General features: G+C 38.6%; 1 protein-coding gene across 1 annotated transcript in view; it reads left to right on the top strand.

Moving 5' to 3' along the window:
- Positions 1-9,674: 9,674 nt before the first annotated feature.
- The window catches only part of PIK3C3 (phosphatidylinositol 3-kinase catalytic subunit type 3), a 77,099-nt gene continuing 67,345 nt past the window's right edge, over positions 9,675-19,428 (top strand). The window contains exons 1-3 of the mRNA XM_080683799.1: positions 9,675-9,842; positions 12,789-12,977; positions 15,979-16,122. Of these exons, the coding sequence (XP_080539925.1) occupies positions 9,775-9,842; positions 12,789-12,977; positions 15,979-16,122 (401 nt within the window). The 5' untranslated portion in view covers positions 9,675-9,774. The remainder of the gene's footprint in view (positions 9,843-12,788; positions 12,978-15,978; positions 16,123-19,428) is intronic.

Genomic DNA, 19,428 nt, shown 5'->3' with positions numbered 1-19,428 from the left:
GACTACGCACGCACGTGGAGGCGTGCGATGCTGCGTGGCATCTCGCGGGAGGGAGCTGTGTGTACCGAGATTTCATCACTACGCAGAACAGCCCATAATTTAAAACTTATGAATTGTTTATTTCTGGGTTTTTCCATTTATTATTTTTTTAAATTACTTTTATTGATTTCAGAGAGAGGGAGAGGGAGAGAGAGAGAGAAACATCCATGATGAGAGAGAAGCATTGATCGGCTGCCTCCTGCACTCCCCACACGGGGGCCTGAGCCTTCAACCTGAGCATGTGCCCTGACTGGGAATGAGACCCTGACCTCCTGGTTCATAGGTCAATGCTCAACCACTGAGCCATGTGGCCGGGTTCCATTCCATTTATTATTTTCAGGCCATGCTTAACCGCAGACAACCGAAACCAAGGAGAGCGAAACTGCAGGTAAGGGAGGACGGCTGTACAGCAGTTTGGGGTTTTTCACCAAATGTTCTCTCCCTCTCTGTCACCTCGGGTCCTCTCATTTACCTACCTGGCAGGGCTGATGGACCATGGAGGGAGGCCAGGTGGCTGCTCCTGGCCCAGTGCTGATACGCACCTCCTGGTGCTTTAGTCCTGGACCAGCAGACAACACGCCTTCAGCCTCAGTGCCCCTAACCTGAAAGCCACATGTGAGTTTTCATGGTGCTTCAATGCATTCTGAAGGAAAAACACTGCTCATCACAATGGAGGAAGAGAGAGAAAAAAAAAACACCACAAAACTGAATTCTTATTTCCCCTGAAGCTTCAGAATTTCTTGAAGTGCAAAGCAGAGAGAAGGGCTCAGTGTGTGTGCAGAGGGCTCTTCACGCTGTAAAAGCCTGTCTGAGAGTGGCAAGGCAGCACTCATTAAGCGGGATCCTGAGAAAGCCTCTTCCTCAAAAGGCAGGAGGCATGGTAGCCGCTGATGGGGCAGATGTGTTTGTTTTAACCTGGGCTGGGACTGCCCTGTGGAGTAGGAAGATTGCTTGGGGTCAGAGAATGACCCTGCCACAGGCATCTTCTCTCTCTCTCTCTCTCTCTCTCTCTCTCTCTCTCTCTCTCTCTCTCTCTCCTTCCCCTTTTCTATCTTTGTTAAAATACAGCTTTATATCAGGAAGCAGCCCAGCTTCATAATGATAGAGACCACCTCTGTGCAGATATAATCTCTGTTTGATGGGGTGTAGAGAGGGGAGGAAAAAGACAAAAGAGAATTTATTATTTCACTCCAAGATTCAAATCTGTCAGGGGTCTGCCAGTCTCCTTAGGCATAAAATGGGGCAAGGCAGAGGTCAGCACCTTGTGGTGATGTTTCACTTGCCCCCCCACCCCCTCCCCCGCCTTTCCTCTAAATCTATTTACTCACTTAACAATCTACTGCACTTTCAGAATGGAACCTTAGCATTCCTTCTACATAAGGCAAAACAGAAAGGGAGATGCTTGCTTTTTCTTTTTCTTTTTCTTTTAATCACTGCTCTTCCCTGGGGTCACTAGAAAAACTGAATTTCTTGGTTCACTTTTAAAATTTTTTTGTCTATGGTTTTCCCAGTGGAATGCCCCAAGGTTACTTAATTTACTATTTGTTTCAGTATTTAAAATCAACATATTAATAACAACAAAGATTTGCTCATTGTCACGCACCTAGGGGCAATTACTCAAAAGATAATTTTATATATATATCTGTCCTGGAACCTTTTGTGATTATAGAAGATAAAGGTCATATTCCATGCTAATCAATGTGGGGTGAAAAAGCAAAGAAAAAGTAACAACAGGCAAAACCATGTCCCTTACACATTCTAGGTGTTCCAGACATGTATTAAATGATTAAAGCTTATATTTTTATATAGCAATACTGACCTGTAAATGCATTATGCCATTTCATAATTCTGATTACTTTACCCATATAACATGCAAATCATTTTGTTTCAATGAAATTAAAAAGAGTGAGATAAAAAAAAGAGAGAGAGAGAGAGAGAAAATGAGGTCTTTTTCCTTTCCAAGTGAAATCACTTGTAAGGCTAAGAAAAAAAAAATCATGCCCTGACTGGTTTGGCTCAGTGGATAGAGTGTAAGCCTGTGGACTGAGAGGTAACCAGGTTCATTTCCGGTCAAGGGCATGTACCTAGGTTGCGGACATATCCCCAGTAGGAGGTGTGCAGGAGGCAGCTGGTCGATGTTTCTAGCTCTCTATTCTTATCCCTTCCTCTCTGTAAAAAATCAATAAAATATATTTTAAAAAAAGAAAAATAATCAATGAACCACAGAAAAATTCTAAGTCAAAGCAGAACTATTTAAATCAGTATAAGCAAAATGTGCATTTTAAAAGGATGCCTTCTATAGAAAATGGGAATCCATAATTTCTGTGCATTGCACTTAAAAACACTTTCAGTAACCCAAAAGTCATCTGGAAATGCAAATACTGAAATGCATGTCATCAAATGTTCATATGATACTAAATGATTTTATGCAGCAAGTACCACTAAAGACAAAATAGCATTTGTATAATTTTACCTGCAGAAGTTTTTTCTTTTTATATAATTTTAAATTGTTTCAGTTTAATTATAAATAGTTACATCTAATGAGAAGTTTGTGGGGTTTTGTTAATCAGAGATTATTGCTCCCAATAGCAATATGTTCAAGCAATAGATGCAAGAAATACAGGTTGAGACTTTAGCTCTGGAAGGGAAAAGAGAAGCAAACTGATTTGACATTGGAACTGAGGTTGACAGGAAATAATAATTTCACTGAACCTACAAGTTGATTATTAAATTCTAGATTTCACTCCAATTTCACAGCTATTGGAGGTACTTGGATTCAATGGTTGATTGGTTCTTTTCAAAGACAAACATGAAACAAGGAAGACAATTATTTTTATTCAGGCTACAACTATAGGGAGAACACTCCAGATCTAAAGGTCAGAGTGTTTCAGCAAGATGGTTTCATCTTAAACTTTTATAGGGAGAAATAGATAGGTTATAGCTGGAGAGATTTTACAGTTGGGATTGTTTTTATAATGGGGGGGGGGGTCTCATAAGTCACTAAACAAGAAATATTTCTCTCTGTGTCTGGTTAATTTGGGGAAGACAAACAGCTTAGTTAATTATTTATGAGACAAATAATAGAAATTTAGAGACTGTGTCTGGACTTGTCAAAATTAAAAAGAGATTCATTAGCAAGTTTTATGTAAGTCATAGGGAGAAGGGTGGTTCTTCGTAGTAAACTATCTTCCCAGATCACAAAGAGTAGAGGTTTCTTACCATCTCTGTTGTCCAAGAACACGGGGCTCAAATAAAGTTCAACATTGTCAATCTCAGTCCAGTCATTAACTAGAACTAAACTTTCTTGCCTATTTTTTTTTAGTTCAAAAATACTGACATGAGTATGAAATTAAGGTAAAATTGCTTTTTCCAAAGATGGTGGAGGGAAGTCAATTTGGATATGTCTATAGGAATTGTTTTGCATTGCTATTAGTTGTCTACAACTTGCAAAGTGGTAAAATCACGCAAAGACTAGGACAGCCTAAAATCACATAATCTGGAGGAATGTCAATGGAAAGTGCATTGTTTTTCCTTTTTTTTATGCCTTGCCTTTAACGCTAAAGTCTGAATTTTTTAGTGTTCTTTAACCAGGCCCTGGCTCCTCCTATCTCTAACCCTCTTTCATAATCTTTCCTGTCAATTATAGGTAGAATTGTTTTCCCTCAAGTTCTTATGTTAAAGAATGTGACCTTAGGTAGAAATAGGGTCATTGCAGATATAATTAGTTAAGATGAGTTCCTAATGAAGTAGGGTGGGCCCTAATTCAATATGACGGATGTCCTTATCAAAAAGAAAAATTTGGACACTGGCATGCACACAGGCAGAAGGTCATGAAGAGATGAAAGCAGAAAACAGGGTGATATTTCTGTAAACTCAACAACACAGAAGATTGCCATCAAACCAATAGAAGCTAGAGAGACATGAACTAGATTCTCCCTCCGTGCCCCCAGAAGAAGCCCATCCTGCAGACACCTTGATCTTGGACTTCTAGCCTCCAGATGTATGAGATTAATTTTCTGTTTTTTATGTCACCCAGTTTAGGGTATTTTATTACAGCAGTCCTGGCAAATGAATATACTCCCTTCCTGCTGTCTTCTGTGTTTCTCTCAATTCATCCCCTTTTAAGAAAACCCAGGCTGTTTCTTCCTTCAAATCACAGGCACTTGGCCAACTTCTACTCATTTTTCAGATCTCTGCTTCATCCTTTCTACCTCTGCAAAGCTGTCCTTGTCTCATCTACACCCTACAAATGTAAAGAGCCAGTGTAATGTACTCCCATGGGACACTATATTACTTTTCATACTATCATAACCATCAATTCTGGTTACTTATGTAGTTTTGTTCTATAAAGTAGCCATGAACACTGAATTGGTATATAATGAACCATTGCTCTTAGCTATAATATAGGGTTAAGTTTCTGTGAGCCTCTGGTCCCAACATTTTCATCAGTCAATACATAATCTAGTTTTATGTGTGTTTCTGTTTAAAGATGCCTATTTAATATATATTATGGATTCATTAACATTGACTTCATGGCCAATTGCTCTATTACTTACCTGATGAAGCTTACCTGACACTGTAAGGTAAGCTTCTCTGTGGCGGGCGTCAGCCACGGCAGGATGGTGGAGCAGGTGAACAGGGGCACCAGAACAAGTTGGGGAACCAATCGCTGTCATTGGGGCAAGCCTCTGGTGGTTACTGAAAATTCTTTACTCCCACGGGCCATGGTCCCACCCGGTGCTTGCACCCACTGCCGGCGCCAGAGCCACCACTTGCACCCACTGCCAGCACTGGCCCTGCTCGCACCTGCAGCCAGCACCAGAGCCATTGGTCGCACTCACTGCCGGCGCCTGGCACCGGTCCCGATTGCTCGGCGCCATCAGCCCCAATCGCCCCGAGGGATTCCCCACCTCCCCCTGCTCCTGAGGGGCAATCAGGGCAGCAGCCGCCTCTTGCACCCACTGACGGCGCCAGCGCCACTCGTACCCACTGCTAGCACTGGCCCCAATTGCTTCATGACGTCAGTGTGTGCGGCCGGTGCCCTCAGTGCATGGCAGGAGTGGCAGCAGGAGTGGGGCTGCCAGCAGAAAGGGGACCAGGGGCCATGGAAGTAGGGACCAGGCAGGGGCGTGGAGGATGGGCCAACACCCACCCCTGTGCCCACTGCAGCCTCATGGCCCACAGTTCCTTTCAAGGTGCATGAATTCGTGCACTGGGTCCCTAGTTTGTTAAATAAGATGCTGGATGGGCCAAAATCTCCTCCATCCATGTAGTTAATCTGTAGAGAGGAAGAGGGGTCAATAGCAGTACTAAATAACACTGAGGATGCTAAAGATACTGCCATTAGAATTTATTTTCTGTTGCAAAGAGTAAGTCCAAGAATTGCTCTGGAACTTATCATGGTTAAGTATATCATGGTAAGTATATCATGTTTATGAAGTCAGTGGCTCTGCCCGTATTTGCTCAGAATCATATACAAATCACCTAACCCACTTCAGAGTTACTTTTCGATAAAATAGGGGAACAGTACATAATCCACTAATTTGTTGAAATAATTAAATAAAATAATATACCTGAAATTGACCAATGTGTTATCAGGAACATGGTGGTGTGTTGAGCTCTCTGTGCTTCCTCACCTTCCTCACACAATATAGCAGTGACCGGTATGTAGTGTTCAGACCTTGGAATGGAGAGCAAAGAAAAACAAAACAAACAAACAAACAAAAAAAACTGTGTGAGAAATGTCTGCTTATTATTTATGTTGTCTTCAATCAAAATTTTTAAAAATTAAAAAAAACACACAACTCTTAGCCCCATGAACTCTGTGAATTACAAAACTGCACTGGGCCTTGAGAGAGCTCCAGTCTTTCTCCCCAACCCCTGCAAAGAAACTTCTCTTCCATCTCAGCATTGCAAGCCTAACATCACATTCTCAGAGAAGTCTCCTCACACCTCACCCTCCTCCCCAACACTAGTTAAATCAGAACACTCAAAAATCTATCCCTTATTTTGTTCTTCTTTCACAGTGTTTTCAAGAGTTTCTATCATAATATGGGTATCCCCCACTTTTCAGAAGTTCAAGTTGCACCAATTCACTTTTACTTAAGACCTGCATTAGTACCTGTATTCACTAACCAAAAGAAATCCAAAGAGGAATTTTGCTTTTAAGGAAAAAGAGAAAATAGCATTCCTTGTTTGTTTTGCAGAGAGCTATTATAGAGGAAGCCACACTGGAACAAGGAGAATGCACACCTCCCTGCCTGCTTCCCTGGGAACTATACTCAGCATCTCAGCATCAAGCCACCATCATTTTGAACTGCGTGTATATGGATTTGTACTTTATCTTGATTTATTTTGTGCATCCATTAGCAAGATGTATTCTAAAGTATCAGAAAAGACTTTTGCTTTTGATCTTTCACTTTTGTAGCTGATTGAAGTTGCATTTTTTTTAATCGAACCACCCAGGCCTTGTGAGTTCCTGCTTCAGGATCACTAGTAGACATTCTCAAGTACATAGCTTTCCACAATGTCACTTGACAAATGGTCAAGAGTCTTGGCTTATGAGGTAGGATTTTTCACGTTTCCTCAATGTTATATGTTCTACCATGTTATTAGATTCTAAATGACCTGGAGTTATTAGAAAACTCCTAGAGGCAATTTTTCAATTGGAGCAACAATTTTATGAGATCATTTCACTTCACAATATCACATTTATTTTTTCTTGATGAAAACTCAATAATAGATGGCAGCTTTTTAAATCTAAGAGTGAATTTTTTTATTACCAGCTAAAGAGGATTAATTGGTGACAGAAATTGACAAAAACAAACCTGTTTATCACTACATGAGTCCTGGGTCACTTAAAGGAATGGACCATTATAAAAAATTTTCTTCACCATTATTAAAACCTGTTAGTTGAATAATTAAACATAAAATTGAAGCAAGATTGCATAAGAAAACAAAATCAAAATGGCAACTCCAAAGGTGAATTAAATATGGAACCAAATAGTCAATGAAGTAGCCTTACACACAAAGAAACATCCATGTATAAAAGTTATTTTTTAAAATATATCTTTATTGATTACAGAGAGGAAGGGAGAGGGAAAGAGAAATAGAAACATCAATGATGAGAGAGAATCATTGATTGGCTGCCTCCTGCACGTTGCCCACTGGGGATCAAGCCTGCAACCTAGGCATGTGCCCTTGACCAGAATCAAACCTGGGACCCTTCAGTCTGCAGGCTGATGCTCTATCCACTGAGCCAAACCAGCTAGGGCAAAAGTTATTTTTTTTAAAGACAGGCAGTGGTCTGTGCTATGGATTCTTTCAATGCAAATTGTGTTGTGCTGTATAAGTGTATGCTATATTTATGAGTTGTGAAAGATCACCTGGGAAAGAAAATATCATGATTTTCCTTTCATAATAAAGTGCCTACATCTTCCATTTCCCCTATGGACATGGCCTTGCTAAGAGTGCTCTGATATGCAGATCTGCTAACCAATGTTTTCCTAACCCATGGTTGGTCCAGGAAAGGCACTGCCAGTTTTGTTTTTTTGTGACTTTTACTGTGCTTCTATGACTTACAAAAATCCTCCTCTGTACTGGCACATTAGTCATTCTTGTTGCATTAATGCCTTTAACAATTACAGTCCAGTCTTTTAAGAAGTTTCCATAATACATTTTTAATGTTTAGTTTTTCTCCATAATTATCTTTTAAAAGTTAACATAAGTTTGTGCTGGATTCTATGAATGAGTATCTTAGCACTGAGTACTGACATTTCATTTTTATGCTTTTATCTGTGTTGTATTTGTGACATGACTCTTGGTGTCAATTACTATTACTTTAACTGTTATGAGCTAATGAGAAAAGGACAGAGATAGACTTAGGACAAAAAAATGCTTTGGGGGCCACGTAAAGGCCAAATGCCATTACAATACTTACACATGAAGATTTTGTAGTAATTTGAATAGAAAATGAGGCAAGAAAATTGAACTGCCATGTGGTATGTAGTAGAATAGACCTGCAGAATTTCAAAGAGCTGGTACTGTAAGAGTAGTCAATACCACATTCATGTTGTATGCAGTAGTTTTAACAAAAAGATAGTGTTACTTTAAGATTGTTAATTTCAAGTTTTTATATTTAATTTTTAAATTTGGTTTTAAAATAATTTATAAGAAATATATGTGTATGCTTATCTATGAAGTTTTATTTAGGTTTAGACATTAAATAACACTATAATAAAAGTAATTTAAGTCAGTACTGGTGTCAGAGAATTGAGTTCTTTACAAATTGTCAATGTTTTATTCATGTTTGAGAAACTTGACATCAAACCTCACACCCACTGCTGGAATTATCCAGAGACAGGGCACTTGTAACTATTTGTTTTACTGTTGGGTAGCTCTGCTGATTCAAAAGTTCAATTTTTATTGATTGCTGCAATTACATTTTTTTTTGTAAGTTCCAACCATTGGTGGTAGTTATACATAGGAACAAATTAAGTCTGCTCTCTTTATGTTGCACCTTTTAGTTATAGGAGAATAGCATGTTTTTCCTTAATCTTGATTCCACAAATATTTTTGAGAATTTACTTTGGACAAAAAATTGTACATTAGCCATTTTTTTTTTTTTTGCCCTGAAAGGCACTATACTTCCTTCAACCTTTCCTTGAAAGGTATTTTTTTCCTAATCACTGTAAATTATACATACTCTAGGGATTCCTCTCTTACCATGTGACACTTAAAAATAAACATATAGAAAATGGAGACTTTTATTCATATCACCAATAATAAGAAGGAATTATTAAACTCATTAATGTGCTAGGCACTAAAGGGGACAGGTACAGAAGTATATTGACACACTATTCTTGCCTTCAAAGAGTTTGAATCTAGTTGGAAATGAAGATTAAAATTTTAGATAATATTAAGTATTATAAAGACAAGCGTTGTAGGAGTTCAGAGTATTATAAAGACAAGCATTGTAGGAGTTCAGAGGGTTTAGTAACCTGAGTTCTGGAGCCATTACTGGACGTTTATAGGTTTCAGCTAGAGTTCAGTATTCAAAGCTTCAGTGGGTCTGAATATACCCAGTGCAAACAAGCACCCAACTGCTTTGTCCAAAGTAGCATAAATGCCAAAACTGGAAGTAAGTTTGTTTGGGTTTTTATTTGCTCTGTGTCTAGTCCTTTCTTCACTCTCTAGAGCAGAAAGAGAAAATCGTTGCTTGAGAAAGCAATTTTTTTTTTATTAAATCTACAAATTTTGGAAAGATCACTGAAATTTAAACTTGGCAAAATTCTAATTCTTGTGACTGTCCCTGGTTTAGCCTGTAGCCAGTGAAAGTTGCTACAATTATTTTTGAAACGCATTTTCTTTCGGATTGATTTTAGGAACAGCTCAAGCTCAAATGACAGCTTGTTTTATTTAAAAACAAAACAAACAAAAAAAGTCCTGTCCAAACAGGAAGTATACCCAAGTCTGGGAAGTAACCAGATCGATCGGCTGTGTTGCCGGAATTCAATTTGCCTCTAAGCAAGACGGAAGGCTGCTTTGCACATGCGCAGAAGGGAAGGTTGGGCGGGGAGTTCCGGCGCGTTGGGTTGCTCCCCAGGCAGTGATTGGCTCCGACCTGGCTGAGAGGCGGGACCGGAAGCGCCCGTGTTGTGGGACTCAGCTGGTTGAAACCCAGCGTCTTTCCGGCGCCTTGCTTCCCGCGGTAGGTGCTGCTCTGGTGGAGGCGCAATGGGGGAAGCGGAGAAGTTCCACTACATCTACAGTTGTGACCTGGACATCAACGTGCGGCTGAAGATGTAAGAGGCTCTGGGGACAGGGGCGGGGATTGCTGGAGTTTAAGGAGAGGAGGCGGGGGCCTGTGGGTTGAGGGTAGATGATGATTAGCCTGGAGGCCGGCCTGGGGGCGGCGGGGAGAGCTGTGGCTGGGGCCGAGGGGGAGAACGCGGCGTGGAAAGGGCGCTGTGGGAGGAGTGCGGTGGGAACAAGCCCCGATGTCCAACGCTGTTTTACTTTCTTCAAAGCATTTTGCTGTGCACAGCATCCTTTTGAGGGGTCACTAGTCCCATTTTACAGATGAAGAAATCTAGTCTCGGTAAAGTCGTCCCGCAGTTGATAATTGGAAGATCTTTAATTTAACCCGGGGCTGAAGGTGGAGCAAAGACTGCAGAGTTATGTGGACACAGGCAGATGTGGTAGCTGAGGATGAGATGAGCACATGGATGTAGAAGCACGGGAAGTGACAGAGGGTTAGGGTGGATCGTTGGACATGGCATGGTTTCGCTAGAGGCGCGGGGAGTGAGTCTAAGATGAGGGTGCCAGTTGCAAAGGGACCAGAAGATAGGAGAAAAGAGCCTGGCAGGGAAATCTTGGGGCTTCGCTGTTGAAGTAAAGGTCCAGGGCATGACATCTTGAGATGAGAATAATGGAACTGAGGTGGGGCACAGGTAGAACCGAGTCGGAAATTATGTCCACTTTCAGGCATTCTTAGAGGAGTGTTTTTATATGCAAAAATAATCACAAATTATTCATCATAACATCATTGGTAATATGTCAGTCAACAACTATGCTGCTCATTTGTATAATACTTTATACACCCATTTAAGTTAATTTCTGCATCAAATACCACTAGATGATTATACAGGACCTGTATGTATGCCGTCATCTAGTACAGGGCTTTTTCCTTCAGTCTCATTCCTCTCAGTATTTCTTGGACATGTTAATGTATTTCTGGAACTTTTGAACATTAAAAGGAAAGAACAACAACAACAACAACAACAAAAAGGTCCATTATTAACAGATACACACATTGACTATTATAAGGAAAAGATAAAGCATTAATCAGAAGTTTGGTAAAATTTGGTACTAACCATCTTTTAGCTTCTCGGACTGTCATTTTTTTTTTTGGGGGGGGGGCTGGAAGTATCAATTTAGAATCATAAAATCAGAGAACAGTAAATTTTTTAATTCTGATTTTTCTCCCAGGCCTTTTAATCTATTTCTTTGGTTTTCTTAACAATTTGCACTTTGATGTCCCTTTTCTTAGCATTGTAATTGAATATCAAATGGCCTATAAGACATGGTCACTTTAGATGTCCCCAAGCACTTGAAAACTAACTGGTCCCAGATTGAGCACATCATTAGCTTACCCCTCTAACTCTGAACTTCCTATATTGTCTCACCCTATTTTGGTGATTATTAGCAACATTCATCCAGTATAAGACACAAAACTTTGGAGTCATGCAGACATCGTCTCTTACCTTCTTTATTAAATCATTCACAAGTTGTCTTGAATCTACTTGCTAAATATCTTTTCTACACCACTGCTCTAGCCTTAGCCTATCTTTTTTCTTCATAATTTTTAATGAAAATCTAACTGATCTTGCTTTCAGTTACACCTCTCCATTATGTTCTGAAACTCCTGCCAAAGGTACCATAAATACAAATCCGACTATAGTACTCTCATGTCAAATAATTCAGTTAGATTTTTGAATGTTCATTGTGTAAGGCATTGGACTGAATTTGGTGACTGCTTAGCCTCATTTGTCCCCCCACTCCCACCCTTTTCCTTCTCTAGCTTCTTCCCTACTTGAGCTTTTTGCTTTAACTAACAACTTGAAGTTCTCTAAACATGCCATCTTTCTCTTTGCTTTGGTCCATGCTGTTCTTTTTATCTTTCTGGGACTTGGAGCCCCCAAGCTCCCAGACTTTTGATGTACAGTATCTTTCTGTGGTGGAAAGAACATTGGCTTTGGCCTTGTCTGCCCTGGCTTTTATTCTCAGCTCTGTTACTTTGTGATTCTTGAACTCTGAGTCCCTGCTTCATTATTTGTAAAATGAGAACATGGTTACAATTTTGATTTCCAATTGGTGTTTCTACCTTTTTCATAGTTTCCTGTGCCTATCTTTTATTACTTTTAATTTAAAGAAATGATCAGATAGTACATCCACATAGTAAATAAATAAAAAACATTGAAAGAATACCAAAAGAATATGCAAATAAAAGTAAGTTTTCACCCTAGAAACAAGGACTTAACATTTTCTTGTAGTGCTGTATTAGTTTATCTTGTCTTTCATTTCTGTGCCACTATGCCTAGTACAGTAAATGTTTTGAAATAATCTATATATATAAAAGCCTAAGCCACTGTTATGACCAGACAACCAGAATGAACAGTTGCAGTCACTATGATGCGCACTGACCACCAGGGGGCAGACGCTCAATGCAGGAGCTGCCTTCTGGTGGTCAGTGCGCTCCCACAGCCAACCTCCTGCATTCCCTCTCCCCTCCCCGCGCCATCCCTTTCCCTGGCTTGCCGGGCCCTGATCAGAACTGGGCAAGATGGCCCCAATTGGCCCTGATCGCCGGCCAGGCCTAGGGACCCCACCTGTGCACGAATTTTGTGCACTGGGCCTCTAGTAGATAAATAAGTGTTCAACCTGAAATTAATAAAAGGGAAACTAAGGCCTGGAAATCTGGTGATGTCTGGAAGGTAGACCAAGAGTTGATGACAGGATTTGAAATTAATAAGCTTAAGTTAGGGAAATATGTTGATGAAGATAGAAATGATTGTAGGTATGTTAGGATTTTAAGATTCCTGTACTAGATGTAAAAGTAACTTTAACTTCATATACAGGAAAATATTTAGGTAGCATCAGGTTGCTGTGACGCAATCATAAACTTTGGTATTTGTTTTCTATATGCTTAAAAAATGTTTGTCTAAACATTATTATTCTTATATTTCCAGAGGAAGTTTGGAAGGGAAGAGAGAACAAAAGAGTTATAAAGCTGTTCTAGAAGACCCAATGTTGAAGTTTTCAGGACTGTACCAAGAGACCTGCTCTGACCTTTATGTTACTTGTCAAGTTTTTGCAGAAGGGAAGCCTCTGGCCTTGCCAGTGAGGACATCCTACAAGGCATTTAGTACAAGATGGAAGTAAGTTGTTTTCTTGCATATGGTGAGTTTCAGACTGTTCTCCAAAGTCTTTATAGATGTTGTAAGTATGATTTAGTAGTGATTACAGAGGAATTAAAAAAAATAATTTAATACTTGTACGCATTGATTGACCTAGATAGTTAAGATGGAAGTAAATTTGTTTGTATTCAGTATATTGACATATTTTTATGAGAACTTGACTGATTCACAAAATGACCCAAATCAAAAACACATTTTTATTATATGAAACCAACTTTTTAAGTTCATGTTTTATTGAGATGGTACATTAGCAAACCATTGTCAGGATGCAAGGGACATATAATGAACATGAAGTTCCTGTTTTTCCAGAACCCACAATATCGTGGGTCCTTAATTTAACCTCTCGGTACTGCTTATTTGATAGATTATAATGAGCAGTTTTAATGCTCAATCCATGAGTGTTGTTCATTACCCTGGTAGGCTAGCTGCAGGATACACAGTTGTACCTCCAGGAAGGAGCTTATGCACACAGTGCTCATGGAAGATAAGGTGTGGCCACATGGACTGCCAGGCTCTGGTAGTGAGGGTACAACTCTCTGTTCACCAAGCGTGGCCCAGCAGGCTGGGAAGTCTTTTTCAGAGAGAGCAGAAGCCTGAGCTCTGGTGATCTGGCTGCATTGAAACCAATTATTTAAATGATGTAATTTCTTTAGTAGTCTTTTTGTGAATGAACACACACACACACACACACACACATATATTGGTTTATATACTTGTTATTCTGGAAATTTTCAAATCTGTAAAAGTAGAGAGTATAATAAACTTCCAAGGCCCCATCACCAGCTTTGATAATCACTAACTTGAGGCCAATCTTGTTTTATGTATACCCAGTGTTATTTTGAAGCAACAATATAAGAATTAACCACAGAATTCATAAATAAGTGGAACAACAAATTGATGCGTGTGTGTCTCTCCCTCCCCCTTTCCTCTCTCTCTAAAATCAATAATAATAATAATAATAATAATAATAATAAATAATAATAAATAAAGTACTAAAAAAGAAAAAAAGAACATAACACATGGTAGGTAAGGTAACAGTAGGATAGGCTTTTTACTTTGCACATCCATCAATTTCTATAAGCACTTAAGATAAAATTCTCATTTTTAGATGTGGAATTCTGCAAATTGTAAAATTTTATATATGGAAGTTATTGTGTAGGCAAGTGATTTAATTTAAAAATAATTAAATATTCTTGTCCCATGATGGATTTAAAATGGCTTTAGAGAGACACATATACTAACAGCCTAACATAATTTAAAAATTCAAACATTGGGATTTAGGAGTGTATTAATCAGACTAGAGAATTAGTACAGTGATCTCATCAGTACAGTGAGGGTGGGGGTGGGTGGGATTAGACCATCAAGAATCAGGCTTTAGATCTTGCAATATTGTGGAAGTTTTTTTAGGTGAATTTAGTCTTGAGCTTAATGAAGGATAGCATAGGGTTGATGCATGGGGAGGTGGAGAACAAAATGGTATTCAAAATACACAATTTTCTGATGTCTGACCAGATCTTTCCAGAATTCCTAAAATATCTAGAGCAGATTTCAAACTGTATTTTAGCTGTAGATTTCATTTTCTTCAAAAGAAGTCTTCTGCAGAAGTCGCGTATATAAAACAGGTTCAAGTACCATTGCTTTGATTAAAGCCTGGGGTTAGAGTGCAAAAGATTTAAGGCAAATGATTGTTTGATTATATATATTGCCTCCTTCTCAAAGGACAAAATATAGACGTGAAAATTTTCACAATTTATTTTGGATATTGTCGCTGGCTGACTTTTTTTAATTGTAGCCTGTGTTAATCTCTGGTTTGTTCATTGGCAGAACATGACACTGCTTAGTATTTTCCTTTTCAGCGTAGTCCACCCTGTGGATAGTAACTAAATAAATTTGTTCCTCTAGCTCAGTGGTCAGCAAACTCATTAGTCAACAGAGCAGCAAACCGCGGCTTGCGAGCCGCATGTGGCTCGCGAACCGTGGTTTGCCGACCACTGCTCTAGCTTATCTGTAGTGGAGAATGGCTTTTTCAGGGTGTGATTTACTTTTTTTGAGACTTTTATGGAAGAAAAGAATGACTGATTTTTCTTTAAATGGCTAGCCATCTCCGATTTTCCTGTAGGTCCTTCAATTTATATGGTGGATATAAATGATTTGTCCTTTAAGTTTTTGAAAGTTCTGTTCAATATGCTAAGCTGAATAAAAGTTCTGTTCAATATGCTGAGCTGAATAAAGAGTAAAAAAAACAAAACTAAAAAACAAACAAACCACTAGCTGTGCTGTCATTACTTTATTAAGAACAAACATTCTTTAGAGAAATCATATACAAACATTCTTTAAAAGCATAGAAAAACTAACAAGTAAGCATTATCAGTATTAATGAAATCACTTGGGGAATAGAAAAATCTCAGGTAAGAAAATGTGACATTGCTGTCCAGAGCTGTCTGGTAACTTCATGTTACAAAGTAGTAGATAGTCTACTTCGACCTTTTTAAGGCTTTTGTTGTTTTCTGCCTTTTTGAGGTACATTGTAGGGCCATGTTATCCTCAGCATCACTTTAAACTGATTTTTTTCTTTTCATAACTTTGTTCCGGGGAATGCTTATCGAAATCACAGTTTGGTTCAAAACAAGTTTGGTTATAACCAGGTTTAAGTGTTTTCCCAGACTATTATTATCCATTATCGTATATCTTGTGTCTTAGTGATATTGTCTTGAGTTTTTTTATTAAAAGGTTTACCAGTGTTGTTTTTTTATGCGCTTTTTTTTTTTTTTTACTTTTTCATGTATTCTGTATTTAAAATTGAAGTTGCTTAGAGTGAAACTAAGGTAACTCACATTATTTTTTGTAGTACTAACTTAATCTTTGAAGCATTTTTTCTTGCCAAACCTTCTTGCATGGTTTGTTAATTTAAAAGAAAGTTTTAAATATATAATATATGCTTATGTTGACTTTATTCCCATAGCTGGAATGAATGGCTAAAACTGCCTGTGAAGTACCCTGACCTGCCCAGGAATGCCCAAGTGGCCCTTACTATATGGGATGTGTATGGGCCAGGAAAGGCAGTGCCTGTGGGTGGGACAACAGTTTCGCTCTTTGGAAAATATGGGTAAGCATTCTCTTCTAATTTCTAGGGATGTCGTAGTTTCTCATCCTTTTTCTTTTTGGGAAGTTCATGCCAGTCTGGTTCTCTGTGTGTACATGTTTGCTACATGATTCCATAATTATTGAGACTGAATTTCCTATGGGATATACAGATAGATTAATTAAGAAACACAATTTACATGACTCTACTGTTAGTGATTGGTAATGTGATTCCTATTAGAAAATAGTATTGGAAATTAGAATCTTTCTTTTAGAAAAAAAAAAGACTATATGGCATATACTGTGAGAGCTTCGTTTTTCTGCTTTGTCATAATAGTGATAAAAAGGACAATGAGTAGGGTTAAAAAGCACTAATTTGCTAATAGTGGTAATGACTGTAATAGAAGAGTTGTTAATTCAGTTTTTAAAGATTTACAGATAATAGAAGTTTATTGTGAAAAACTCAACCCATATCCCTTTTGTTGATATTCTATTATTCTTTCTGTGTATATTAATTGGAATTTTTCTTTGAAGAACTTGATCTTTTATCACCTTTAAGAATGAGTTGGTGCCCTGGTAACATGCAAAAGTAATTGATGGTTTTTGTTTTTTGTCTTTAAGTTTTGTCATGAACTTATAGTCTTAAACATTTTTGAAATGTTTCCATTGCTATCTTTATTCTTTATAATGTTCAGAAACTCCCCTTTTTGGTCAATCGGAGCTCCTTCAAGTTGACCCATGTCCTTTGGGTAGTACTCCAGTAGTCATTAGTAGTTTCTGTGCTTTTTGGCAGACAAGCTGAATTCCAGGCTCCTTGGGCAATTTTCTGCCCCAAACTTGGTGTCTCTGAACACATCAGATGTTAGATACAAATGAACCATGACAGCGAGCAGCTCTGATTCCGAGACATTACCTCCCTTAGAGCAGGGTTTCTCAAATATGAGTCATTGATTTACCACTTTCAAAATTCCTCCATATCTCTATTAAATACATGCAATCTTATTTACTTGGTACTTTTATTTACACCTGCTCACTTTTTTTACTTCCATTTAATTGAAAGCAACATTTTAATATCTTTTGCTGAACATGGAAAATAACTGTTATTTAACTTTGGTGGGTAATGAAAAAAATAAATATAATGAAAATATGTTACTAAATATTACAACTTTAAGCAAAAAAAAAAAAAACCACAAGAAACACAAATCATAGTAAATCTGTTTGGTTTGCAAATATGTATGTAATACCTACGCAAAAAAAATCCTTTAATTAGAATGGTTCTATTCGTGTCTAGTCAGATATAAGGGGATATTCAGCTCACTGTCAGTTTATTTAAGGTAGAGATAAGGTTTTACATTAACATTTCCTTTTACACCTATATAGTAGTAGGGCATTTATTCAAACGATAACATTAGGTAGTAATAGAGCTCTGTGGGTACTCTGAGCAGTGCGGAAGGAATGTGAAAAACCTGTCCTATTACCTCTAGGCTGATGCTTCTACTGACCTTCATCTCAGAAAAAAGAATTCAAAGAAAACCTATGCAATTAAAATAACTCCTTTTTCTCTCTGTGTCCTGGGCCTTTCCTTGGGGTGAACTTGGTTTCATGGGAGACAAGCCCAGGGAGTCCCTAACATGGCCTTGCCCTTCCTGTGCAGCTTTGGATTGTGGAGGAATGTGACAATGTGATGTTCAGGGGTTACAGCAGAGTGCAAACATGGACTGGACTGCTGCACAGCTGTGCATGGTGCTGCTGACATCCAGGGAGAGAACGCAGCATGAGGCTTCTGGGTGGCCTTGGCAAGAAGCCTGTGCAAACTTTCTTCCTCCTGCCATTAAAAATCATGCCATGTGCCTCCACATTCTCATGACTTAGGGAAGCGGTAGTTTCCTCAAATGTTTCTTAAACAATGAAATAGCACCAGATGATCCCCACCGTGTTCCCTAAGTAGTCCTGGTGTGGGCTTAGTAGCTTTTAAAAAGTGGTCCTCAAAGTGCCTAATAGTTGCATTATAGTATTGGGGGTCTAGTGACTATCAGCTCCTGCTATTTGCTAATCTCTTTTGTATACTTGAGTCAGTGTGAAGCAATACTTCTTGGAGAATAGTGTAATTAATGTCTAGCTTGTAAGATTTCTAAGGAGGTGAGGAATGGATTGATCGTTAGATTGAATTGGCAAAGAACTACAGGCAAGCTGCAGATTTCTCTTGCACATACTTTTTCCAAATGTGAACTCGGAAGTCTGGGCAGTTGCTGCTGCAGTGGCTTGGCATGGGAGCTGGAGCAGCAGCAGCAGCTGTTGCTGGGGCCTCTGCAGGCATCTGAAGGGGATCCTGCTGTGCTTCCTTTTGTCTTGCCTACTTGGCTTAATTTCCCCGGTGGACGGGATGCTCTGAGCATCTTCTGGCTTGCCACCTGGAGGCTGTGAAACTAAAGTTTCCATTAGTGTCAAAAGAAAGTAATACATTCACTTGATCATTTGAGTCACTTGCTACCACCCCTGCCTTCCATGTCCCCTGTCCTTAAATCTTCTCTCCAGATCCATTCCAAGGCACTTAAATCATTTAGTAAACTGACTTCCTGCCAAACGTACTTATTTTTTATTTAAGTTCAGCCAATTAAAGTATTCACTGGTATATAGGGAGGTGGAGAAAAGGAAGGGAAACCTTCTGATGTTTCTGAAGGTACAATTAAGGATAATCATTTAAAGTGATGTTGCTGCCTCACTGTACCCAGTTTCTTAGAGTCTAAGCAGGGCTGCTTGATGTTGAATCTAATACTCAGTTGAAAGGGAATGAAAATGTACTTTATGAAAGGCTTGTATATGTGTGTTTTTTGTAATATAAATTTTTTTGAAATCTTTAACATGGTAAATACTAAGATTTTGGGTTCTTTACTACAGTCAGTGCATTTGTTTCGGGCCTATAAGATAAACTTTCACAGATATGGTTGCTGGATATTACCTGTTTACTGCCAGCCTTAGAGCTAAACCTTGCAACAGATATGTTCTTCAATCTTACTGTGCTCATGAGCTTGCAGCCATCCTTTATAGTTCCCAATCTAAATGTTTATGGCATCATTACTTTGCATAATGTTCTGTGAAAATCCTCTTTATTACTCCAGGAAAATCTGTGAAGAAAGTTTCCATTAGTCAAAGCGTGATAATAATAGTTTTTAAAATGTATGTAAAACTTTTATTAAAGGGTAATGTTTTTAAAGATCAAAAAAAATCAATATATATGCAATATGTACCTTACTTTAAAAAATATTTAATGTGAGAACAAAATGCTTTGGGCTTGCCTATTCACCTGCATACACTTACAGTCTTATTCTTT

This window comes from Plecotus auritus (genome assembly GCF_963455305.1).
Source record: "Plecotus auritus genome assembly, chromosome: 8".
Classification (NCBI taxonomy): Eukaryota; Metazoa; Chordata; class Mammalia; order Chiroptera; family Vespertilionidae; genus Plecotus; species Plecotus auritus.
The sequence above is the reverse complement of the archived record's forward strand: the minus strand, read 5'-3'. Positions and strand labels throughout refer to the sequence as shown.